The 26,798-nt window shown below is 43.0% G+C and overlaps 1 protein-coding gene across 1 annotated transcript; it reads left to right on the plus strand.

Annotated features, from left to right (window-relative positions):
• Nucleotides 1–3,323: 3,323 nt before the first annotated feature.
• On the plus strand, nt 3,324–25,637 carry PARP14 (poly(ADP-ribose) polymerase family member 14). Its single transcript, XM_033163385.1, has 18 exons — nt 3,324–3,561; nt 5,834–5,967; nt 6,063–6,096; nt 7,251–7,514; nt 8,815–9,051; nt 11,005–13,265; nt 14,400–14,636; nt 15,804–16,025; nt 16,576–16,648; nt 17,268–17,417; nt 17,796–17,875; nt 18,112–18,130; nt 18,218–18,385; nt 19,517–19,723; nt 19,816–20,421; nt 21,949–22,094; nt 23,190–23,364; nt 24,552–25,637. The coding sequence occupies exons 1-18, from the start codon at nt 3,369–3,371 to the stop codon at nt 24,836–24,838; spliced, it is 5,493 nt and encodes a 1,830-aa protein (XP_033019276.1). The 5' UTR covers nt 3,324–3,368; the 3' UTR covers nt 24,839–25,637.
• Nucleotides 25,638–26,798: the final 1,161 nt, after the last annotated feature.

Below are 26,798 nucleotides of genomic sequence, written 5' to 3' on the forward strand. Positions count from 1 at the left end.
TAGGAGGAGGCTAAAGAGCAGAGTCAAGGAAGGTAAGAGGCAAGAGAATTCCTGTAGTAGTTGTTTTTTTTTTTTAAAGCGCCACTCTCTTTCAAATCAGAACCAGTGAAGGTCCTGTGTGAGTGTCTGGAGGTGGTTGGAGGATGGATGGCCGCTAACAGATTGAGGTTGAATCCTGACAAGACAGAAGTACTTTTCTTGGGAGACAGGAGGTGGGCAGGTGTGGAGGACTCCCTGGTCCTGAATGGGGTAACTGTGCCCCTGAAGGACCAGGTGCGCAGCCTGGGAGTCATTTTGGACTCACAGCTGTCCATGGAGGCGGAGGTTAATCCAGGGCGGCTGTCTACCAGCTCCATCTGGTACGCAGGCTGAGACCCCACCTGCCCGCGGACTGTCTTGCCAGAGTGGTGCATGCTCTAATTATCTCTCGCTAATTACTGCAATGCGCTCTGTGGGGCTACCTTTGAAGATGACCTGGAAACTACAACTAATCCAGAATGCGGCAGCTAGACTGGTGACTGGGAACGGCCGCCGGGACCACATAACACCGCTCCTGAGAGAGCTACATTGGCTCCCAGTACGTTTCTGAGCACAATTGTGTTGGTGCTGACCTTTAAAGCCCTAAACGGCCTCAGTCCTGTATACCTGAAGGAGCATCTCCACCCCCATCATTCAGCCCGGACACCGAGGTCCAGTGCCAAGGGCCTTCTGGTGGTTCCCTCGCTGCAAGAAGCCAAGTTACAGGGAACCAGGCAGAGGGCCTTCTCGGTAGTGGCACCTGCCCTGTGGAACACCCTCCCACCAGATGTCAAAAAGAAAAACAACTACCAGACTTAGAAAACATCTGAAGGCAGTCCTGTTTAGGGAAGCTTTTAATGTTTGACACTATTGTATTTTAATATTTTGTTGGAAGCCGCCCAGAGTGGCTGGGGAAACCCAGCCAGATGGGTGGGGTATAAATAATAAATTATTACTGTTTTATTTTATTTATTATAATATGCAGTTTTCCTCCCCTTCAAAATCAATTCAACTTTTCATAATCTAAAACACTTTCCTCTCTAAATTAAAAGAACGAAGTATTCCAACTAAAAGACGAAAATGATTTGTTTTGTTTGATCCAGGACACGTCATGGACCAGTCCTGAAAATGTGGAGTAACAAACTGTTCATGTGCAGAGTACCTCAGAGTAACTGCAGTCAGCCTCTTACGTCAGATTTGGGAGAATAATTTCCAGGCAGTGTTAGAAATGTATATGAAAGTTAGGAGCTAAATGGCACCTTAAACTTGGGTTATGGGTGCAACAACGGAATGTCTACAATAATACAAAGCTGAAAATGAACTGCAGCTAAAATGTTATATTCATTTTTTACATGGTCTAATCCTTCCCCTGCCCACCCACCTAATATTCTTAAGAGGGTCTCTTCTCCAGTCTTTAGGGAGTAGCTGGAAGTGGGGAGGCAGAAAAAGGTCCTTTCTTTCCACACTGCAGTTTTAATTGGAAATCTTAGGCGCAGTACTGCACCCAGTGCTCAGAAACTGCTCACGCTAATGAAATTCCCTGTGGCAAAATGCGCCTAGAACAATGGGAGTTTCAAACACTTGTTCCCAGGCTTGGGAGGATGTAAAGTCAATGTGATATTTCGACAGGCATAGACCCCAAACTTCATTATTTTAGAAATTCACTGACCAGCTCACAAACAAGCAAGAAATAATAGCACCAGCATTTTGTTGCAGGTGGGTTTTTATTTTATTTTATAAAATTGCTTGACATTCTCTTAGAGATGTGCCCAGTTATCCTAGTGGAGGAACCTGCACTGGTTACAATATCTGGACCAGAGACTGTTTTATGACATGTTAGTTCAGTCTAATTAAATTAAGGCTTCAATAAACACCCCAGTTTCACAAAACCACATTCATGTGATTTATTAATCAAAAGGAAACATGAACTTCAAAATCATCACATTGTATTCAACACGGCAATGTTCCATCAATGCAAGGATATTTTTTTGTATCCCCCCCCCCCCGTCCTTCCCATTTGTTCTGGGGTATTCTCAACTATCCAGAGCACATTTGGGGGGCACTCAGCAGGAGGAAAGGGGAGAAGTGCCCTTGCCCTAGTGTACAAATTAATTTGAATGCAGCCCAGAATTGAACAAACTGCAGACACTTAAAGATGGATCTTCATATTTATGCATATGAAATCACAGTTGCCCAGATGGTATTAATGAAACTTGTTACTCAGGTAATAATTGTTTTCTTAATTGCATATAGCCTAGGCATTTTATTTTTTAAAAAAAATAACTAAACAAATCCGTAAATCATTTTGCGGGATTCCGGAATGAATTTAAACTACAGTGGTACCTCGGGTTAAGAACTTAATTCGTTCTGGAGGTCCGTTCTTAACCTTAAACTGTTCTGAAGCTGAAGCACCACTTTAGCTAATGGGACCTCCTACTGCCGCTGCGCCGCCAGAGCACAATTTCTGTTCTTAACCTGAAGCGTTATTTCTGGGTTAGCGGAGTATGTAACCTGAAGAGTATGTAGCCTGAAGCGTATGTAACCCGAGGTACCACTGTACACTTCAGCAGCATCTGTCAGTCTTGCTCTTCCTGCCCCCCCCCCCCCACTCCAGGGCGCACGCTCTTCCCTTGCCATTACCAGCGACTGGCGCTCAAATAAATACAGTGGTACCTTGGGTTAAGAACTTAATTCGTTCCGGATGTCCGTTCTTAACCTGAAACTGTTCTTAACCTGAGGTACCACTTTAGTTAACGGGGCGTCCCACTGCTGCCGCCGCGCAATTTCTGTTCTCATCCTGAGGTAAAGTTCTTAACCCGAGGTACTATTTCTGGGTTAGCGGAGTCTGTAACCTGAGGTACCACTATACATGTTCTACCCGGAGGTAGAACACGAATTTAAAATGATTTTTTTAAATAAATAAGGCGATGCGGGAAGAAGAGTCTGACAACTGTAACGATGAGGACGTCGAAAACTCTGCTCCGCCTCCAACGTAATATGAAAAATACCTATATGATGCAGTTCTCCAGTTACCGTTTTGTGGCACCAGTCTCCGCTTTGGTCGGCTGTTTTTTTGCATCTTTCCTTTTTAACAGTAGAATATCTTATTCTACTTTATACTCCAGCTGTCCCTGGTCTGCTAGGGTTTCTTCCTGTAAAAAACCGGAGGCAAGGGAGGGGTGGCCAGGGTCGGGTTGGAGGCGGCGGCGGCGGCGGGAACCACCTCCCGGCCCTTCCCCTTTCCCCAATATCGCGTCACAGCCAAGAAAAAGCTCGGGAGCGGCTCCCATATATAGGAAAACGAAAATGAAAGTGGCGGACCTTCGGCCACTTTCGCGACTTTCGGCAACATGGCGGAGGGGAGGAGGCCCTTGTCTCCATTCGCCGTGCGGGTGCAGGCGGATTGGGGGACCCCAGAACCCCCCAAACAGCTGAGAAACAAACTTTTGCTCTACTTCCAGAGCAGGAAGAAGTCGGGAGGCGGAGAGTGTGAGATCCAGCTGCAATCCGGGCAGGTCTTGGTTTGGTTTGCTAAGGAAGAAGGTAAGAGAGAGAGGGAAATGCCCCTTCTTTTCCTGGGACTGGTGCTCCCTCTCGACGCATTTGTAGGACGCTTCCAGAAAGTAGCTTTGCAGCTTTCGTGGGAGGGAAGGGGGGCGAGTTGTTATGTGCCTTTAATAAATATTAAAAAGAAGGGCGTTCCCGCATAGGAGACACCAAAAAGGGGGCTTCCGGTTTAGTCACACTAAACTGCTTTAACAGCGCCATCCTGTGTAAACTGAAGCCCCTCATTGTGTCTATTGGATTCCTTGAGTTACAATCTTAAATCTACGTACTCCCTAAATCTGTAGTGAAACGCCTGGCAATCCTGATGTGAAAACGAGCCCCATTGAGCTTTGTAGGACTTACTTCTGAGTAGGCATGTTGTGCTGAGCATTGCATTGTTTTTCTCTTGATCCCTCCCCGTTATGTTGACCTTTTAAAGTGTATGTTTCTCAGCACACACCATGCACACTGGCAACCCCATATAAAGAATAGTAGTAGTAGTAGTAGTTCACCTGATCACATTTGTGTACTGGTGTTACGGACTGGTTGCATGCAGAGGACTGGTGTGGAAGGAATCAGCTGGAGAACCACCAAGGGAAGAAGGCTCAGAGCCCAGGGATTGGTAGTGGGACAACAATGAGAGGGAAGAGGGAGCGGACTGTCACTGGGAGGACCTGTCATAAGGAGAGTCTCTGGCAGAGAGAAGTCCAGAATCAGAGGCAGAAGCTGAATCAGGAGGGTCAGAGGAGACAAGCCAAGTGAGAGAGAGAGGGGGGGGGGAGAGAGAGAGATGAGTCAGGCTGGTGAAGAGGCACGGGTATCTCCCCCTCCTGCTGTGACAGCTGTCTTCCCTCCTTGTCTCCCAGAACCAGAAGAGGCATGAAGCAGGAGGAGTAAAGACTGGCACACAGGCGCAGTCTCAGATTGCTTGGGAAAATCCCTGGAGAGGAGGGGATTTAGGCAGCTGTGGGGAGGTGGGGACCTTCAGTCTCAGCAACTGCTTCATGAGGGCAAGACATACCAGAGATGAGTTGCCATTCTCATTAGGCCTGACACTCCTGTGCGGGACGTATTTTTGCTAATAAAGAGTTGACTCCAACTTGCATGGTGTGGTTTACTGCTGGCTTGCTCCTGACAGAAGCTGCCTTGTGATTAACCAGAGGCAGGAATCCAGCAAGTGACCTATGAGAGAGAAACAGCTCTACTAGACAGGAGTAGTACAGCACAAGGGAAATATAGATCATGGGGGGCAGCTGGTGTGAGGGGAGGGATATTACCCCCTGGGACATCCTCGTGCTCACAAAGGAACGAAGGCTGAAAATGTGTCCCTTCTTTCGTTGTTATGTAGACATACAACAGTTCTGTTAATTAAAATTAAAAACAAACAAATGTACCAATAACCACCTTCACTCTCTGAATATCCCCTACTCAGCAAATTGAAGGATGAGAAAGAGATAAAGAAGAACCACAAAAGGAAGGAAACTGGGGTGTTAGCCACAAGATACATAGAGAAATAAGCAAAACAAAATAATCAGAAGTCAAAGAGGTTTCAGACTAGATATGACTGCATACCCCCACACCAATATAATTCCATTAGTTCTGTGCCTGTAGAGTTCAGAATTTTATCATGTGGTGGAGTTGATTGCTTCCCTGTTGGATTAAAGAATTCTATCCTCGGATCAGGATTTTGTGAGCATTAAAAGCCCATTTGCAGATAGCAAACTCGGTCTTTTACAGCAAAGTGCAGCAGAAGCAACTGTGGTTGGAAAGTAACATCTAAGGTTTTATTTATAAAGCAAATAACAAAACAATACTGACAGATTTATCACCCCAAATTCCATTGAAACTGATGTTTGACCTTCGGTATCTGGTCACTCAAAATAGGAAGGCTTGCTCACATGAGTCATGAGTCCAAATACTAACCGTGGAATTCAAGAAGATACACACCTCTTATTTATTTTGCCATGGAGAGGCTCACTTAGTCATTATGAAACTGACTGCAAACAAAACTGCTTGGTCCTTTCTCTTTGCTGCCTGAGCATAGCCATGCACATTTCTAGAATCTCTACAGGGATAGGGAGCCAAAGGCCCTCTAGACTCTGGCCCCTATCAGCTCCAGTTAGCATGGCCCATGGTCTGTGTGGATGATGGGAGTTGTAGTTGGCATCTGGATGGTTGCAGGTTCCCCCATGCCCTAACCAAGGAGCAGTAATCCAACATGGTGGTCGCTCTGTTATCATGATGACAGTAATTTATTTTTTTGTTTCAGTGAGGCAAAGGGTTCTTTCCAAAGAGACCCATGAACTTGACCTAGAGGGAAAAGGAGCATTGAAGCTGGTGGTCACACAGCATGAAAAAACTGCCAAAGAGAATGTGCCTAAGAAGGAAACTGATCTTCATCAGGTATTAAGGCAATATTTGACCCGGTGAAATCTAGAGCTTTGAAGCGAAGATGTTCACCAAAGCAACAAATCAATATGCTGTTGTTCTGTTTTTAGGCTTCCAGGGGAGAAGACGTGGCAGAAGAGACTGGTATGGTGGTTCTCTTTCAGTATCATTTTCATGCCGGGGGTGGAGGTGGGGTAGGCTTTCCTATCTCGCCAAAGGTGGGGTGGGTGTTTTTTGTTCTGTTTTTACAGAAAGAAAGCCCAGGCAAGCCCATTGAGGCCACCATTCTCTCTCCCTACTTCCAAGCCAATGATTTACATATATGTAATGATGATACTCACCCTGTCATCTGGGGCTCGGACCACATTCTTTGTGACACACACTATTTCTCTGGTGATGGTTCTCAAAAATAAGGAAGCAAGATGCAAAAGCAGCTCCACAGACAGCTTGGACTGCAACAAAATGGGGGTGCCTTTCTTGTTCTGGGAACTTGTAGCCTGGAAAGAAACAATTGGAACTTTCCCAGAGCAATAAAACAATGGTGGGTGGGTGTAGTGGGACCTCCCACTTTCAGACCAAGGACAGTAAAATTTTGTGCTCCCGCCAGTTTCTTCCATGTAAAAAATAAAATAAAATCTGCAGCCCAGATGAATTATTATTATTATTATTATTATTATTATTATTATTATTCATTCATTTATACATTTATACAATTTCTGTACTGCCCTTCATCTGAAGATCACAGGGTAGTCTACTGTATAAAAAGACAAAATACCTACAAATACATAACATCAGGGCTTTTATTCAGCTGGAACTCATTCCAGCACCTCCCAGGTGAGCGCCATTGCCATTCTAAGAGAACCATGGAGGCATTCATTGTGAGTTCTGGCACCTCTTTTTCTAGAAAAATAGCACTGCATACCACAAACGCATTAACTTCTTACTTAATTTCTGACTCTTCAAGAGGCATGCTTTTTTCAGGGTTTCTTTACTAACAATCACAGAATTCTGATCAACACAGTAAGTTTCTTTTTCTTCTTTTAGTTAGCTTCTGCCCAGTAATTTGGTGATTTATTCTGGTTTGCTGTGAGCATAGTTCCCTCAGTAAACATTATGGGCTTGGATGAAAGCATATTAATGGCTGCTGGAACAGTATTTGTAGTAACACCATCTTACACAAAAAAGGGAGAGGATGTAGATTAAGGTTAAATCCCAGAAAAATAGTTGGCACACTGTTCTGTCTATACTGACAAATACTGAGTAGTTGCACATTTTACTTGTTTTTTCTCTCAAATCAGATGCACTCGAGCGAGACTTGCAAAAAGAGGACATCATAGCAAACAGATCAACACATGAAACTCCCTGTCACAAGGAGGATATCCTCACCAAATCCCACACCTCTTCCCGTGTCATTCTTGAAAATGTTGAGGAATATTTCGACAAGCCTGATGTGTTAAATCTGCTGGTAGAGAATATCAGTGGACTCTCAGGAGGAAGTGATTTTGAGATTGAACTGATAAGTGAGAGAAATGCTGCAGTGATAACCTTTCAGCAAAGTATCGGTAAGAAATGGGTAACTTTGTGTTGCGTGACAATTTCACATTGGGAGAATTGTTGGTGTTGATTCCTTTTAAAACAATTCCATTAAAATACCTGTGAAGTTCACATATTCTTGGCTTCTCAGGTCTGTTCTTGGAGCATTCCAGATAAAAGCTTGACCCTAACTGTAGTTACAAGTTTATGTAAATGGCCTTTCCCAACTTGGTGCCCTCCCCGATCTGTAATCTCAATCATACGTGGCCATTGGGCTATACAGGCTGGGGATTATGGACTACACCAGGTTGAGGAAGGCTGGTGTAAACACATGTTTGCTACACAGTTTCTTTCCAGAAGTATTCCAAACTGCACACTTTCCCAATTCCATTCCTCTGAATTCTAAATTAATGGTTAGTCCACTCCTTTCCATTTCATTGTAAAAGTCTTTGCTTGACACTAAGCTGCTCAGTTCCCATACTTCCATGGCTCTTCACTTTTGTCACATTCTTAACAGAGATAATTTGAATTTCATGTGGATGTAGCATTGCTCCATATTTGAGCACCGGCTGAAGGAAAGAGTGAAAGGCAAAACTCGGCCACTGAAGGAAATGGCAACGTAGTGAGTTGGAGCAGTAATATAATAATTGACTCTTTTGGGGAAAATACATCTAGTTCAGTATTCTCTTTCTGAGCGGGTGTACGCAGTACGCCCATAGTTGCTCATCCGGCCCCCTTTCCCTCCAACTTTTCAGTTTTAGACCACTCTGTTCACGTTCTATCTTGTATCTTGTCTTGGTCATGCCTTGGTTCCTGATTTCTTTGCACTGTCTGCAGTTGCTCTTTAAAGAGGAACAAAGGGTAACATGGATGAATGTGAGCCTCACTGAGTAAGCTTGTAAGGCTGCAGGGCCCCCCAGGGGCAGGTGAATTAAAAAAATATTTTGAGTAGGGATTGGCTTGCCTTTCTAAAGATGAAGTGCTTGAAGGTTTTTCATTTTCTTCCAGAAAAAGAAGGCTTTGCTTCTGCTAGAGGCACCAGCTTGGTTGCCCTCAGCCCCTTTGTAATTCTGGATAGAATGGAAACAACGCTGTGCTATGATGTAACATTATCTGGCAGGGTCTTTTTGGTGGTGGGGCATAATAATTGCTCCTGTGTTGACCTCAGCTGTTTTGTCTTTAAAGCTAAACTCACCTGAAATTTATTAAGATTCTTATCCCCCTGTCCCATGTGCCAAATCAATTTTGAGCAATAATAACAACAACTGTGAATGATCACCAAAGGGCAAGAAATAAATGCCTGATAAGACACTTGCCTTTTCTTTTCAGATGCTGCAAATTTTGTAGCCCAGTGTCCCAGGAACGTCAGGTTTAAAGAATTCAAAATTACTGTCAAGCCTCTTGAATTGACACAGACTATCAAAGTTGAAAATATCCCATCAGGAGTACCCAAAGATTTTTTAATTCTCTATTTTGAAAGTTCAAAGCATGGAGGAGGACAAGTGTCTGGTATTCAAATGTCGCCTGAGGAGAATTCAGCCATCGTTACTTTTTGTGACCACCAAGGTAGTATGTTCTGTTTTTGTAGGTGATTGAAAAAACATAAAAGTTCCCTAGTGGGATGGCTCAAAAGCAGGAGCTCTATTAATGGCTTCTTGGAGATTGAGGCGTTGGTGGATTTTAAGGTCATAAAATAATCACAACTGCCATTCCCAAGACAAGGGAAGAACTATACTGAGTATTGGTAATCCAAATGGCAGGATCAGCAGGGGAGGTAGCACTAGATTGGTGATGAACCATTGGCCTGCAAAGTTTTAACCTTCCAAGCCAAAGACAGGGCACCTCCAAGCATGTATTATGGCAGGGATGGGGAACCTTTTTTGGCCAAGAGGGCCAGGTCCTTATCAGATCCTGTCCTCATGGGCTAAAGTTGACAAGTGGGTGGAACCGCTTGCATGTCCATCACCTCACCTTGCAATGATGTCAGGTGATTAGGCCCTTGAAAGCACCATGCACAAAGCACTTTGTGTCTGGACTTCAAAGCATCACACAGGGCTTGCAAAGAGCCCTGGAGCTGCTTTGAAGCACCTGAGGCTTTCTTTTCACCTGTGGGTATCTTTCCTGTGGAGAACTCAACTGTGTGGCCCATCCAGCAGTCTTCAGCTCTATTGCACGTCAGCCTGCTGTCCTTTGTCCCTGCGCTACTGGAAGCACACTTTAAGGGTCACAATTGTGCTTTGGCATCTGCATCTCTATGCCCCCCCCAATAGAATAATATACCACTGGAATTGTTCCTCCACTTCTTTCAGTTTGGATTAGGCCTGTTTGCTGAATCTGTTGAGCCAGAGCGCTCTGTTTATCACAGCCTCTGACACAGAGAAGTGCTTTCTCTTCCAGTTGTGATATATTAAGAACAACTCAGTGCTTTCTTTCAGCTTTTGAACAGAGAACATTATATAATAATAACAATATTTTATTATTTATAACCAGCCACTCTGGGCAGTTCCCAACAGAATAAAAAAGCGATAAAATATCAAATATTAAAAACTTCCCTAAACAGGGCTGCCTTCAAATGTCTTCTAAAGGTCAGATAGTTGTTTATTTCCTTGACATCTGATGGGAGGGCATTCCACAGGGCATGTGCCACTACTGAGAAGGCCCTCTGCCTGGTTCCCTGTAACTTGGCTTCTTGCAGTGAGGGAACTGCCCCTCGGAGCTGGACCTCAGTGTCTGGGCAGAACGATGAGGGTGGAGATGCTCCTTCAGGTATACTGGGCAAAGGCCATTTAGGGCTTTAAAGGTCAGCACCAACACTTTGAATTGTGCTCGGAAACATACTGGGAGGGTACATTGCTTATAAGAGAGTGAGAGAAACAGTAGTTCCCCCTGTCCCCAGTTGATTTATTTCTCTAAACTTCATCTTCTATCAATGGCTACACATTTCTATAACATTTCATGATAATAGTTTCCTGGTTTCTTACTGACTCATACTAGAACTGCAAGGAAAGTGGGGAGGGGAATCAGTTAGTAAGTCCTGTAACTAGCAGCAGTGTTTTTAGCTAACCCAACAAAATGGTTTAATTTCAGCTAATCCAAGAAAAGGATTTAATATGAGCTGAGAATCAGAACCTGTTCAGTCCACTGCTCAGTCATAGAAATATAACCTCTGAGCATGAGTGTTTCTTTCACTAGCAGGTTGCTGTAACAGTCGTGTTTAAGAGGACAAAGGAGAGAGTTTGTGAACAAAAGCTGCAGGAATGGTAATAGAAAGGTGGTGTTCATCTCACGGTTAAGCCAGGAACTGTGGCTTATAGTGCATGAGCCAGTTGTGCTCACTTTGCTCTTCCATGCTTGCACTGTAAGGAAACAAACCATGAACTGTTTCTGTAAGGATTACAAGCCATTGGGTGTACTTTCAAGTCATTTTTGAGGCAGCCATCTTTGAGTGGTCTATGCATTTGAGGGATTTGGCATGGTAGAATATTAAGTCTGTTTTATTTTAATCTTTTCTTTTTTTAGCTGTGCTGGCAGCATTGGAAAAGCAGCATTTTTTTGACAATCAACCAGTTTCAGTTTATCCATACTATGGTTCTTTAGATATGGTTTTGTATGGAAAGGAGAGGGCTGAAATCAAGATGCTACACCCCCTCAGAGTCCCCTTAGATCCTTATATTTGGCAGTTTATACAGGGGAAGGACGGCCTGGTCAAAGAAATAAATCAAGAAATGGCAAAGTGTCACAGTGAGCTAATGTGGCCTCAGGCGACTTGCAAACAGCCAGAAGTTGTGATGCACCCTTCAGCTGCCTTATCTAAACAAGGAAGGTCAATGAGGGAACTGATCAAGACTTGGAAAGATAAAGTTTCTATGGAGTTTACACGCATCATGTCCAAGTTCAAGGCTGTTCAATGCAAAATCATCCCAGCAGCATGGCCTACCATAGAAAACAATTTGATAAAGGATGTTTTAGCAGTTTGGGATGTTTCCAAAGAAACAGTTACCCTTGCCGGTTTTGTATTTACTGTGGATGGTGTGAAGAAATCGATAAATGAATACATGGAAAATTTGACCAAAGACGCAGAAAGAGCTAAGCAAACTATACGTGAAACTTTGGCAGTCACCCCGGGGAAGTATGCTGTTCTGCATCAGGTTTTGCTTGAAGAGAATGTCTATAAAGAGAACCCAGACCTAAAGTTCTCTTATGATACTTCAGCTGAGATGGTGCAGCTGAGTGGAATGGTTGCGGAAGTCTATAAGATGAAATGTGCCCTACAGGAGAAGCTGTATAACATAAAGGAGAAAAAAGTCAACACCCACCCTGCAATATTTCAGTTCCTACAGCATGCAAATAGCAGAAAGGTAACAGTGATCATATTTGGTGCAAATAAAATCAATGCCTCCTATGAACTTCAATATGATTCTGTAACATTAGTAGGATATCTCGATGACAGTCTTTTGAAAGCAGAGGAGCAAATGAAGAAAGACCTAGCTAATAAATCTATTGGTTTGGTGAACCGGGAACTTGTCAACAAAAGGGAATGGAAAGAACTCATTGAGCGACTGCATAAAAAGCACAATTCTGTTGAGGTAGCTTTCATAATTGATGTTTGCCTCACTTTGGAAGAAGAGGCCAAAGTAACCATTGCTGGTTATACAAAAGCTGTAGTAGATGTTTATCAGGTGCTTTCTGACTTTATTGAAAAAAACACACAAATTCAAAAAGTAATCCCTGCCAAGGCTGTGGTTGTTGTGCAGTTTATGGAGAAGGAAAAGGGCAAGGTTTGGCAGAACCTGAGGAAGAATGGTCTGAAAATCAATTTTGGGCAGCAAGCTCAGAAGAACATTATCCTGAGTGGGCCTAGAATAGATGTGATGAAAGCAGCTGCTGTGGTTGAACAAGAGCTGTCTTTACTGCATTTTGTTAGTGTGACGTTTGACAAACCGGGAGTGAAAAATTTCTTCAAAAACCGAGAACATTCCTACATTACTGAAGCAAAGCAATCCTTTCACTGTTTGATCAGGCTGCAGAAAGAAGGAGAAGAGAAAGGTAACTTTGATGAAAAACTAGGGCACCCTCATGCTAAAATAATTTTAAAACATGGTGTTGTGATAGAGGCTCAGAAGGGTGACTTGACCCGTTACTCGGTTGATGTTGTGGTCAATGCATCCAATGAAGACCTGAAGCACATTGGTGGCCTTGCAGATGCCCTGTTAAAAGTGGCCGGCCCACAGCTGCAAAGTGAGTGTGATGACCTGGTCAGGAACCATGGACGTTTGAAGCCTGGCCGTGCAGTTAGAACAGGCGCTTGGAACCTGCCATGTAAAGAAGTGATACATGCAGTTGGGCCAAGGTGGAACACTTCAGAAAAAGAAAAATGTACACGACTGTTAAAGGAGGCCGTGAAGCGAAGCTTAAACCTGGCAGAAACATACAACCATCGCTCCATAGCCATCCCTGCCATAAGCTCTGGGATTTTCGGATTCCCACTGAAAGAGTGTGCCCATACCATTGTAGCATCCATTAAGGAACACTTGGAAGAAACCTCTGAGAGTGGATGCCTGAAACAGATCTGCCTTGTGGATGTGTCAGATAATACAGTCCAGGCTCTTGCTGATGCTTTGAATGAAATATTTAGAGAGGGGTCACCCAAACCCAGATTACTGCCCAAATCCAAATCACTGCTGAATCAGCCCAAGGAAATTGGAGAGAACGTTCATGTGGTGACTTCTGCTGAAGGCGTGAAACTCATACTTGAGGAAAAAGGCATTGAAGATGCAACGGTAAGTATGTGAAATGACCCACAAAGCATTTTTCCAAATGCATGCTGAACTTCTCAATTTTTTTTAATAGACAATTACAAATTAATTTGAATTGTAAAGCTCTTGTTAAAACAGGCGTGGCCAGCAGAGTGCCGTCCTCCATATACAAGTCCCTGCAGCTCTGACCAGTGAACGAGTGCTGCTTGAGAGTTCAACATTTGAAAGGCACTATACTGGTTACCCCTAGGAGATTTTTAAACTGGGTTGTCCAACACGGCTCCTGGAGGCACACATTCAGAGGCTTTCCATAGTACCCAGAGGATACCCTCTATGTGCTGAAATTAGGCTTGAAAGAAGCATACTGTTTTATCATCCATCCATCCATTGCATTTATATACTTCCTTTCTGCCAAGGCACACAAGGTGGCTTACAATTTTAAAGGGCTAAAACAAGTGATAAAACGTTTGAGGTTGGCTGAGGGAGAAGTCACTCTGACTGGAGCAGGGCCTGAAGTTGCCTGTACCTGCCTCCCTTTGCCCTCTTCTTCCTCCTCACAGGGGCAGATGGCATATTGTAGCCATTAGAGTAGGTTGTTGTCAGGGTGGGTGTAATAATGATAACAGTTCCTCTGTTTTGCAAACATGCCTATTTGTTCCAAAAACCAAAATGTCATCCTAATGTTCCACGATTTACAAGGCTGTTTTCCTTAAAGAGATGATGACTTGGAATCAGAGATGTGCTTTAGAAAAAAAAGCATCCCAAATGACCTGGGGATAGGGAACAAAAGACTACAAATTGCATTTATTTTATGCCAAACCAATACAAAATAAGTGCATGGTGATCTCATCCACAAATAAAAAATAGCTTTGCATCATCATCATCATCATAATTTAAAAAACAAAACAAAAACAAACCTGGTGTGTACAAATATGATGGTTTGCTTGTTATGGATATTCCTGCTCAAATTGGACTACTGAATAATAATCCACGATGGTCATCTGTGACCGATGACAACATAAGAATGTCTTGCTGGCTCTTGTCTGTGATCCAAGCGTGGTCAGATGCCCCTGGAAAATTTACAAGCAAGGTATGACTATCTGTGGCTTGATATTTGTAATCCCCTTGCAAGTATTTTTATGAGTGTTATGGTTACAGACCGACATTGTCGTGAGCAGTATCGGAACTGATTTGAAGCTTGGTGTGGGTCCACTTTCCAAGGCTGTGCTGCAGAAGGCAGGGCCAATGCTCCAAGTCGAGTTTGATCAAGCAGTCCAAAGTCAAGGAGCCCAGGGCAGCTGTGTGATCCAAACAGGCGGATATAACCTGGCCTGTTCCATTGTGCTCCATGCCGTCATTCCCCAGTGGGATGCCGGAAAAGGACCTGCAATTCAGGTAATTGCTTCATACCCTTGACCACATTAATTGTAGTTGAATGTAAAATACACAAGTCATATGTTCCCCCACCCCACCCCGAGGACTCCCAACAGCCCCAGCTAAGATGATATTGCAAGTAAACTGGTCCTGAGTTGTTTGGGGATTTATATACAATCAAACCTTGGTTCCTGAATGGCTTAGTTGTCGAACAAATCGACTCCCGAATGCCGCAAACCCGGAAGTAAGTGTTCCGGTTTGCAAATATTTTTTGAAAGTTGAATGTCCGATGCGACTTCTGCTTGAGTGCAGGAAGCTCCTGCAGCCAATTGGAAGCCGCTCCTTGGTTTTCAAACGATTTTGGGAGTCGAACGGACTCACGGAATGGATTAAGTTCGTGAACCAAGGTACCACTGTACTAATAGCAACACCTTGAACTTGGCCCTAGCAAATGGGCAACCACTGCAGATCTCTTGAGCACAGGTGCTGTATGCTGGCAAGGCCCCAGTCCTGTCAGCAATTGTGTACAGCAATCCTGTCAGCAATCAGCACTAACTGCAGCTTCCAGGTGAATTGCAAGGGAAGCCCCAAATAGAGCACATTGCAGTAATCCAATCTGGAAGCATCTGGTACATGAACTACCATGGCCAAGCTGATGTATTAATTGCAGTTACAGGTAGGTAGCCATGTAACTGCCATAGTCAAAACAAAATAAAAATTAAAAAATCCTTCCAGTAGCACCTTAGAGACCCACTAAGTTTGTTCTTGGTATGAGCTTTTGTGTGCATGCACACTTCAGATAATTGCAGTTGGTGAAAGGCACTTTTAGCCACAGATGCTACCCGAGCCTTTGGTGACAGAGATGCATCCAGAAGCACCCCAAAACTGTGAGCCTGGTAGTGTGGGCCATGCTGAGCTAGGTGAACCAGTGGTCTAAATATATGACAGTTTCCCATGACCCATTCCAGTGTTGCTTGAAGCACCTTTTCCACAGCCCACCGCTGGTTACTAGAACTGAAGTGCTTGAAGCAGTGGAGTATTATGAGTTAAGGTTGGGGTACCTAGCTTGGCACTGAGTTTGAACATGCCCTTAATGGTATATTGATAATGTACACAAGGAGGAGGCAGATGTTCTGGGTTGAATGGCTAAAAATCATATCTGAAGATACCTGGGTATATATTTTACAGAAGCTTAAGGATATTGTGAGGGAATGCCTGGAGAAAACTGAACAGCTGTCGTTGAGTTCTGTCTCCTTCCCAGCGCTTGGAACGGGAGGCTTTTCCTTTCCAAAATCTGAAGTTGCTAAATTAATGTTTGAGGAGGTGCTTCAATTCAGTAGCAGGAAGAATTTGAAGTCCCTTCAGGAAGTTCGTTTTCTCTTGCATCCAAATGATAAAGAAAACAAACAGGTAATGTGATTACTTTCATGTCTTAAAAGGTAAAGGCAAAGGGACCCCTGACCGTTAGGTCCAGTCACAGACGACTCTGGGGTTGCGGTGCTCATCTCGCTTTATTGGCTGAGGGAGCCGGTGTACAGCTTCTGGGTCATGTGGCCAGCATGACTAAGCCGCTTCTGGCGAACCAGAGCAGTGCACGGAAACTCCATTTACCTTCCCGCTGGAGCAGTACCTATTTATCTACTTGCACTTTGACATGCTTTCGAACTGCTAGGTGGGCAGGAGCTGGGACTGAACAACGGGAGCTCACACCGTGGCGGGGATTCAAACTGCTGACCTTCCAATCGGCAAGCCCTAGGCTCAGTGGTTTAGACCACAGTGCCACCTGCGTCCCTTAGTACTTTCCTTAAATTGTTCCAAAAGTTGGTTTGCAAATTTTGATTAGCAAATAATATACTTCATAATATTAACTAAATTTTTGTCTCCAGTTCTAGAACTGTGTTCTGTTCCTACATCAGGGGTCTCAGAAACCTTGTGGGTAATGCTTTGGTTTTCTTTCTAGGTCTTCTCACAAGTGTTCTCTCAAGTTGGTGGAATCCACAGGGGTGTGCCCCCGAGTGATGGAGAAAGTACAGGCAAGTTGACTTCTTCAGTTGCAGCTGAATTCTGATCTCTCTGGCTCTCTTTGGTGATGAACAAACCGCTACAGTGGTACCTTGGTTCTCGAACTTAATCCGTTCCAGAAGTCTGTTTGACTTCTGAAACATTCGAAAACCAAGACGAAGCTTCTGATTGGCGCAGGCGCCCTGGAGACAGTAGCCAACAGCCGCATCAGACGTTTGACTTCCTAAAAATGTTCGAAAAATGTTCAGAACACTTCCGGGTTTTCAGTGTTCAGGATTCAAAATGTTCAAGTACCAAGGCATTCGAGAACTAAGGAACCACTCACTGTACATGTGAAACTGAATTTGGATTGTGGCTCTGAGGGAGGGATTTTAACCCCATTTCCCTTTCACCTTTTGAATTTGCCTACCTCTTATGGAGCTAAGAGGAGCTTCAGTCAGGGAAGCAGGAAAGACTCCTGCTTCCTCAGTCCAAATTGCCTTTTGTCAGAAGCTGCTATTAACATTTTTTTTTAAATGGTGTTAGTTCCTGATTACTGATCTTTGTGTTGTTTCAACCTTAATCTTTTTGTAGCAAAATCCGCAGTTTTCTGCATTGGTTAAATTCTCCTGCTTCTTTGTTCACTCTCAGGTTTCTTTGGGCCTGTTTCAACCCCTAGTTTGGGAATTCATGAAATGCAGATTGGATCAGTTCTGTTTCAAGTAGTGACAGGAGACATCACAAAGGAAAACACAGATGTCATTGTAAACTTAACAAATTCAACATTTGATTCCAAAACAGGTACTGAATTTCAGTTAATTTATCTAATATCTTGAATTTATGTTGATGAAGATTTAACTGGGAAATAGGAAAAAGCATTTTAATATGCAAACACGTTGCTGGATATGCGTCTGTATATGTTTGTGTCATCCACTCAGATAGCTGTAAAATGGGATCAGAACCTGGATTTTATCTAGCACCATTATACTACACTGGTTCAAACTTTAGTATACCTATAATGCAATGTCTAATGTGATTTCCATTTGACAAGTTAGACATGTAAGTTATAGGTATGTAATTTTAAGCATTTGTTGGTAATACGTACTTGCAAAAGTGATGTGAGTTTTGACTAGTTTTTATTACCTACAGTAATAAACTGTCTCCCTCTTATTTTTGAAGGTGTCTCCAAAGCAATTTTGGAAGGTGGTGGACCTCAAGTTGCAGCAGAGTGTGCACTACACGGTATGACACAACAAACGGTCTGATTCAGTTAGATAATATTTAAAGTTCTTTCATAGAGAGGAACTGCTCATGGCTCATTGTAGATCTGATTGTTTCCTAATCAGCTATTATATGGAGTGGGGTTATTGGGGCTAGTTGAAACATTATGCTGTATAATATGCCGTTGTAATCTGGAGTTTCTCAGTGCTAGTTGTTGCTGGCCACCTGCAGACCATCTCTTTCGACCTGCTAATATTTGTAATCTGTGCCAAAGGCATTTCATTCTGCAATATGTCATTCACTGACAATGAACAACTACTGGGAATTTAGACTTGTGTTGATTAAGTATGAATACACAGCTTGTCATCCTTTTTTTTAAGGCTCACAGTCTCACAGTGGATTTATAACCACGCAAGCTGGCAACCTGGTCTGTAAGAAAATAATCCACCTTGCACCCAATTCTGATACCAAAGCTCAGATTTCCAAAGTGCTCCATGAATGTGAAGCAAAGAAGTATACATCTGTTGCCTTCCCTGCAATTGGAACAGGTTTGCAAATGAGGTTTCATTTAAGGAGCAAAAGGGCAGAATTCTAGTGGAAAGTTTCACCTATTATTAGGTCACTGTCATTAGGGCATTTGAGTTCCTGGAGTAGATTTCAAAGGCAATTCTAGTGGGCTGGCTGCCCATATACTGCCAGGCCAGGTTCAAGGTTCTTGCATTAATTTACAAAACTTATACCAACTTGGGTGCAGGATATCTTAAGTATCACCTGCAAAGTTCATATCCACCAAGAGCCACATGTTCAATATTTCTTGATCATGCAGGCAATGTTGGGATCTTGAAATATCAACAGAGCAGTTCAGAATATCAAAATAACAAATAACTGATTACAACAAAGGTCCACATTGAAAGCAGCATAATTAATGGAAAAACACTGAAGTCTCTTAAACATATAAGATTACATTTAAAAATAAAATACAATAAAACATTTAAATTAGGGCTGCCAACTCCCCCCCCCCCTGCTTTGTTCCTGTGCCCTCCAAGAACTGTACAACAGGCAGAACTTCAGCATGAAAAACTTTTCGTAGCATGGAAATGCACTGGTGGAAACAACTTCACATTTTGAATTTCTGCCTCGTATTGCTGCTGTCCAAGGCACAAGAGCCTTGTGTGGGGAGGACTAGGTGGCAACATCGTTCCTTTCCCTTTCATTCTGTTTGGCACCACTGCTTTACTGCTGTGCTTTCCCACTTCCTCATTCCAGAAATGGCGGAGCCGCACAGAGGGTTGCTGCAGCCATAAGGGCTCGCACACTTGCATTCTGGTTAATTTGGAAGAATGTTTTTTTGTGGGGAGAGCGGGGAGACAAGTGGTCTGTCCTGTCTGCTGGCCATATGGAACTTGTGATGGGCATTTGCTTTGCTCCATTAAGGTGCTCTTTCTTAACATCAGGTGTGCGGGGGAAGGTAGGAGCTATGGGGTTCACTTCCATTTGCTCAGCTGATTATTGCTTGTCAGCCATGTTGAACTGGTGGAAGGAAATTGGCTCTTCTGTATTTTAAAATGAAAGTGCAGACGCCTGCACTAGCACCAGTTTGTGTTTTCTTTTGTGAGATGAGCAGCACCTCACCATTTTGTGCATAATGCATTTATTCTTCTCTGTTGTGTTGGATACAGGTCAGGCAGGGAAGAACCCAGCAGATGCAGCTGATGACATGATGGGTGCAGTTGCTGACTTTGTGGGCAAAGTGCCACTGCAGTATTTGCAAATGATCAAAATAGTTATTTTCCAGCCACATATGCAAAATGCTTTTTATGCCTCTATGAAAACGAGAGAAGGTGCTGCATTACCCACCTCTGAATCTATGTTTTCTAAATTTAAAAGTAAGTGCAGAGGGTTATATCCTGCATATTCCTGGCACGATGTCTTGTAATATTTGTTTGGCGTATTTAACAGAACATCTCTTTCTTTGCAGAATTTGTCTTGGGTAAAAAAACGCCTGCTAGAAAGAAACATCATTTGGTTGTGGAAAAGAAGGTGGAGGTTGCAGTGTTTGAAATCTGTGGTGAAAGCAAAGAAAATGTTCAGGAGGCCAAGTCCTGGTTAAAGGAAATGATTCTTCGGGAACAGACAGAAAAGCTTATCTCTGATGAATCAATAGATTTGTTTGATGATGAAAAAATTAAGGAGCTGAACAACCTCCAGAAAAGATTGCATATTGCCATTCAGCTGGAAAGAAAGCAATCTCCTCCTTTCATTCTCATATCGGGCATTCCTCGTGACGTCCTGGAAGCCTACTCACAAATTGATGACCTGGTCAAGAAAATTAAACGTGACCGGGAAGAGCAATCCAAGGCAGAACTTGCTCATAATTTGGTCGAGTGGCAATATTCCACAAAAGGGAATGATTTTGCACCTTTTGACAAGTTAAGCAATCTCCATTTGGAAGATGCTAGAATGAGTAAGAAAAGCATTAATATCCAAATTCGTGGAAGGAGCTACACAGTAGACACCATAAATATGCATGCTGTGGATGGCCAAGGACAAACTGTAAACATTAAGCGCATTGTAAAGGAGGAAGGTAATGAGGGGCTTAACCATGGGTAGGCAAACTAAGGCCCGGGGGCCGGATCCGGTGTGGTGTAGTGGTTAAGAGCGGTAGACTCGTAATCTGGGGAACCGGGTTCGTATCTACGCTCCTCCACATGCAGCTGCTGGGTGACCTTGGGCTACTCACACTTCTTTGAAGTCTCTCAGCCCCACTCACCTCACAGAGTGTTTGTTGGGGAGGAAGGGAAAGGAGAATGTTAGCCGCTTTGAGACTCCTTCGGGTAGTGAAAAGCGGGATATCAAATCCAAACTCTTCTTCTAAATCGCCTTCTCAGTCCGGCCCACAGACAGTCCGGGAATCAGCGTGTTTTTACATGAGTAGAATGTGTCATTTTATTTAAAATGCATCTCTGGGTTATTTGTGGGGCATAGGAATGCGTTCATTTCCCTCCAAAAAATATAGTCCGGCTCCCTACAATGTTTGAGGGACAATGGACCGGCCCCCTGCTGAAAAAGTTTGCTGACCCCTGGGATTAACTAATCAAGGCCTAAGTTAGTGCATGTATTCCTTTTGGGTGTGTTGGATTCCCATTAGTGCAGGGATGGGAAACTTTTTCACCTCGAAAATTGTTTTCCCTTCTGGGGGCCACATGCTGGTTTGGCATCACCAAAAGCAAGAGTGGGCAAAGCAACAAATGTATGTAACTTTTACCTCTGCCCAGTAGGCTAGTTTCTGCACTCACTCACCTATTCCTCCCTATCCTCCCTCCAGAGAATCAAGAGGCATTATCAGAGCTTAAGGACCACTTTCTATCCTAGCAAAAACATTTGGAATGGGAAGCAGGGTTAGTGGGGTGTGTGGCCTGGAAGGAGAGGGTGTGGCCTGGGGAGAGTGCTGAGCGTATGGAGTGTGGCATTTGGTCATTAGGCTTGAGGTTCCCTACTTCTTGGTTGGTGAATGTGACCTCACTAAAATATCTCCCTCAGGAAGTAACAGCAAGAATCAGCTTGTTCCTGGGTGCTGGAAGGGATGTGGTGGCAGTTGATGTCATGAAACAGTAGATGCCTCCATAGCGCAAATCCCCAAACTCCAGAGGTTACAACAAAACAAACCTCTATACTTACGCACATCTTTAATTTGTAATGTCAGTGTCAGGGGTCACTAGTGTATTGCAGCTGTACTCGTAAAGTCTTCCCTTGGCACCTCCAGGACCTCTAAGCCCTCGTTCTCACTGTTCCCTTGGACATACAGTGGTGAGGGCATTTACTTTTTTCTCCTTTGAAAACTACATAAGGAGGAAGTTTGAAGAGTGCCACACTTTTCTATTTCCTCTTTCAACTGTTTGTATTTTCTAAGCCTCAGATTAATTTTACAGGGTCCAACTTTTACTTAGATCACTTGGAAAAGTGGAAGAGTTTGTGTGTTCACGTTTTCACTCTTTTTGCCTCTCAGGGTGGGGTGGGGGTGAAGGGTGCTGACCCAAAGGAAGGGGAGAGGAGGGACCAGAACGGGTGGCACCTTCAGCCCACAAAATCCAAATGTGCTCACCCTTTGCAGGCGGACCATCAGTACCTGTCCCTACACAATGGGAAGATATGAAGGGACATCGTGTCAAGGTGGTTTTGCTGCAACCTGCAGCAGCAGAATACAAAGAAGTTGAAAAGAAATTCCGGAGTAGCTGCCCTGCAAACAAAATAGAAAAGGTGAAGTATGGTAGAGGCAACAAGCATGGGGCGCATGTTCCCCTTACAAGCATGCATCGAGTTGTATCGAAATGCTGTACAACGTTGTCAGACCCTCATGTAACATCCAGACACATAATATGTCCATGCAACTGAAGAGTGTGTATGTGTAAAAGCTGTCATAGTTAGGATATCCCCTTTCCTCCAGCTACAATCCCTATCTATATTCAGTTATATGGAATAACTGTCCATATGCCCTTCACATTGTCTCTGAAGCTGGGAATAGGAGCATTATTTCCGTTCACTTAAAATCAAACTACTGAGCTTAGTGATGAGTTAAGCTTGCAAACTAGGCTTCTCAGCCTTGCGTTTGCTGAGTAACGGGACCCCTCAGGACTCTTTCAGGGAGAAGCAGCAGGTGCGATTCTTAAGCATTCCCCACCTACTGATTTCCCCCTGTAACACTTGGATGATGACAGGCCTGCTTGGTGAAGAAGATTGGTAGTGGGGAGTAGTGGTAGTGAGCGGGTGGCGCTGTGGTCTAAACCACTGATCTTCTTGGGCTTGCCAATCAGAAGGGCAGCGGTTCAAATCCGTGTGATGGGGTGAGGTCCCGTTGCCATGTCCCAGCTTCTGACAACCTAGCAGTTTGAAAGCACGTCAGTGCAAGTAGATAAATAGGTACTGTTGCGGTGGGAAGGTAAATGGCATTTCTGTGCACTCTGGCTTCCATCACGGTGTCCTGTTGTGCCAGCAGCAGTTTAGTCATGCTGGCCACATGACCCAGAAAACTGTCTGTGGACAAACGCCGGCTCCTTCAGCCTGAAGCGAGATGAGTGCCACAATCGCATAGTAGCCTTTGACTTGACTTAGCCGTCCAGGGGTCCTTTACTTTTTTTTAAATCTTCTTGCTCCCTTCTGTTGCTGTTCCCCTGTAAATGCCACCCCTTTATGTTAACCAAGCATGGGATTTGGAATATGTGCATGTTGACATAGTGTGTAGTTGTGCCCTTTTAATGTTCCAACGAGACCTATAATCTGTTTTTACAACCAGATACTGTCTTTTTCTTTTTCTTAATCTCTCTCAATGTTGTATTTTCTTTGCAACTTTTGTAGATTGAGAGGGTTCAGAATCCTTACCTTTGGAATTCCTACCAACTCAAAAAGCAGGATATGGATAAGAAGAACAGCCATAACAGAAATGAACTGATACTGTTCCATGGGACTCCTGCTTCCACAGTGACCCCCATTAACCACACTGGATTTAATCGCAGTTATGCTGGAAAGAATGGTAAGTCAATCTGAAATCAGGTAATTTTATAAAGGAATGCGATAGCGAGTGTGATTTGCAAACTTCTCTAAATAGCAGATAAATAAATACCTACTCTTCAGTAGTGAATGATCCCCTCTATATCAGGGTGGGGAACCTTTGTGTTGCCTCCATCAAGCTGTTGGGTTCCTGTTCCCATTAGACTCAGCCAACATGGCTGATCATGGGAGTTGTAGTCCAACAACATCTGGACGGCCACAGATTTCTAGGTTTGAAAAAACGGGACTTGCTTTCTTATAGCCAAATACTATTTAATGTCTTTTCAGAAATTAATCTCACTATTTCTAACAAAACTTTTATACCAATGTAAGTGCAAACAGGATACTTATTTCTGAGAGGCAATGGGGGGGGGGATTCCCATTGCTGCTACAGTGAGGCAGGGCCTGATTCTGGGTCATTAGCTCAGTTAACGATATAGGAAAGCAAAGGAGGTGGAGAGACTTCAATTGGAACACCCTTGGGAGATTCAGTGGAGAATTCTGCCTTAAAATAAAAATGAAAGGAGATGTTAGCTGAAGTACTGGAAATGAACACATTGTATAAAGAAACAAAACATGTGCCCATGTGGGAACGTGGGTAACATGTATGCCATCTTGGTTCCCAGATGGAGGAAAAGTGTGATGTAAATGTAAGAAACTAAGTAAATCCCTCTTCCAATAGATGTGTTTTTACACTAGACCTTTTTTCCATTTAAGGAGAAAAACGGTTAATGTGCCTAAATTTTTGCCTTCAAAAGCAGGAACTTATAATAATAGTAATAATATAATGTATTCATATCCCACCTTTCTCCCAAATTGGGATTCATGGTGACTTAACAATATTTAAAAACATCATTATAAAATAAGAGTTAAACTAGTTTAAAAAACAATAGTGAAAATACATTGGAACACATTTAAAACCAGAAATTAAAACACAGAATGCCCTGAGAGCACTGACCAGTGATCAGCATCATCTGCACCTTAGTTTTCAAAGGTCTGTCTGAATAGGAACGTCTCGTGTATGTGTGTGTGTGTTTTCATTTATTTAATAGTTAGCTGCTTGTCTAGTGTATCAGATAGTTTTGTAGATTAAATATGGCTGTAATGCTTTGCATTAGTTTTCTAAGACATTAATATTTCCTGAGATAATGTTTCTTTTTTTGGCCTCAGCTGCAGCGATTGGAAACGGGACCTATTTTGCTGTCCAAGCAAGCTATTCTGCAAATGATGCATATTCCACACCAGACACCAATGGTAGAAAATATATGTATCTTGCTCGGGTTCTTACTGGGGATTATTGTGCTGGAAAACCCGGACTGATTATTCCACCACCAAAAGGCAATGGAGGCATTGAACTTTACGACAGTGTGACTGATAACATGGCTAGACCATCAATGTTTGTCACATTTTATGATTCTCAGGCTTATCCAGAATATCTTATTACTTTCAGAAGATAAGTTGTTTTTGTAGCCGAAGACCCATTGTGCTGCCTTTCCCCCTGAGAATCTGAAAATGCTTTTTGGAAATTATTAGCTTTTGAAATTTCCAGCTAATTGGTTTAGCTGTGCCTTCCAAAGACTCAAATAATTTTGACTGATATCTAGTAAAGCTTGTGACACACGTTTTGAAAGTGTGCTTGAAGTCAGGCTGGGTTTGTATAACTTGGTAGCTTTAGTGTAGGTAGAACTGACTTGCACAGAAAATGCTAAAATTAAAATAGGGTGTTAGAACCATGTGTGCTGCCATCTCATAAAGGCAATGGGTAAAATACAAGCAAGGGTGGTCTCCGATGTCTGCCTTTCCCTATAAATACATTCTTCAATGTTATACTCAGTTTGGGTGGAACTGCACATTGCACATGGATACCAGCTCCATTGACTGCTGCTTCCAGGGATAGCAGTTGCAGCAGGGCAGAGAACCTCATCTTTGCTCAGTGCCCTTTACAATTGCATCTTCTGTCCAGTCCCTTTCCCTGCTGCTCTCTATAGAGTTGGAGATGTGTTTGCTCTAAAAAAAAAAAAATGGTTGGGAAATAGCTTTTGTTAGTGGGCTGGTGCAGTTGCAGCAGAAGTTACAAAGCAGCCAAGTGGAGCTTTGTAGTGTAGGTACACCCTTACTATCTTTGCTAGTTCTCAGGAAATTCTTAAGTGTCACCACTGTGCCTCCCATCCAGTTTTTCAATTGTTGTGCCTATTTGCAGTGACTTGTCTATGCTGTTCAGATCAGCAGCCTGCACTACCTATGCATAGTGGCAGATCATTTAGCATGTCCCCACTATTTCTAGAGACATTTTTAGCAACGAGCTTTTTCTTAAAATGAAAAGGCCCCGTATGTATTCACTGCAAGAGTTTCCTCTGAAAGAGTTTCCTTGTCCCCTCTTCACTTACTGGTTAGCAGGGAATTAAATGAGAAAAGAAAGGTCCTTTGATATATCGGGGACAGACTGTTGAGTAGTTACCAACTGACCAGAAAAAATACCCAGCCTGGGGTTACTTCTGTGTCTTTGGCAGCAATTTGATACTGAGAAATCAGGTGAAGCGCTTCACAGTGTGAAAATTATCTGCACATCAAACAAAGGCCTAATCTTAAGAGAATGAGACGTTTTTAAAGGGCAATGGATTCTTCTTACATCTGAGGCTTTAGAAAACAGTTTAGCCTCCTGTGAGTTGAAGTTTAATTTATTATTTTGGTCACAGACCAGTTCCAGTCCACATACAATATCAAGGAAGTCATAAAACACGATAGGGATGCATTTGAATTTACAACTAGGTATAACAGGGACAGTACAGATATAGCAACAGTTAAAATATATATAAATTAAAACTTAAGTCACTAACATGTAACCTAAAATTATCTTTTAAGGCCTTAATCATTATGATAGCACAGCTTGTTCCCCAAGTTTTATGGCAATCACAGAATTTGGCTACCCTTAACGTGATCTCAGGATCCTTGTCCTCTACCACGGATTTTAGACAATGAAGTTCGGATTCATTTGGAGATTTTTGCATAACAGGGGTAATAAATACTAAGTGTGTATCCCGTAGATCCCATAGAAATGGCAGCGTAACAAGGCATGAGAGACAGTTTCTACCTCCATCAAGCCACAGGGGCAGACTCATTAGCTTTCTTCTGCTGCCAGGTTATACCATTGTGTCGTTAACTAATTTTAGTTTTGTCATATTTCAAATGCCTGTATTATCATGTGATTTCTACTACTGCGACTCTCCTTAAAATTAGTTATTATCTTGACTCTCATGTAAATTTAATAAAGGGTATAAAAATGCTCAATTTGTCAAATATTTGAACTTGTCATAGGAATGTTGTTTGTTTCAATCACAAACCATTTCAGAGTGGATGTTTGTCTTATTGCTGCTTCTCTTTGAAGCTGGAAACACTACAAACCACAACAGTGTGCAT

This window comes from Lacerta agilis, chromosome 1, assembly GCF_009819535.1.
Source record: "Lacerta agilis isolate rLacAgi1 chromosome 1, rLacAgi1.pri, whole genome shotgun sequence".
Classification (NCBI taxonomy): Eukaryota; Metazoa; Chordata; class Lepidosauria; order Squamata; family Lacertidae; genus Lacerta; species Lacerta agilis.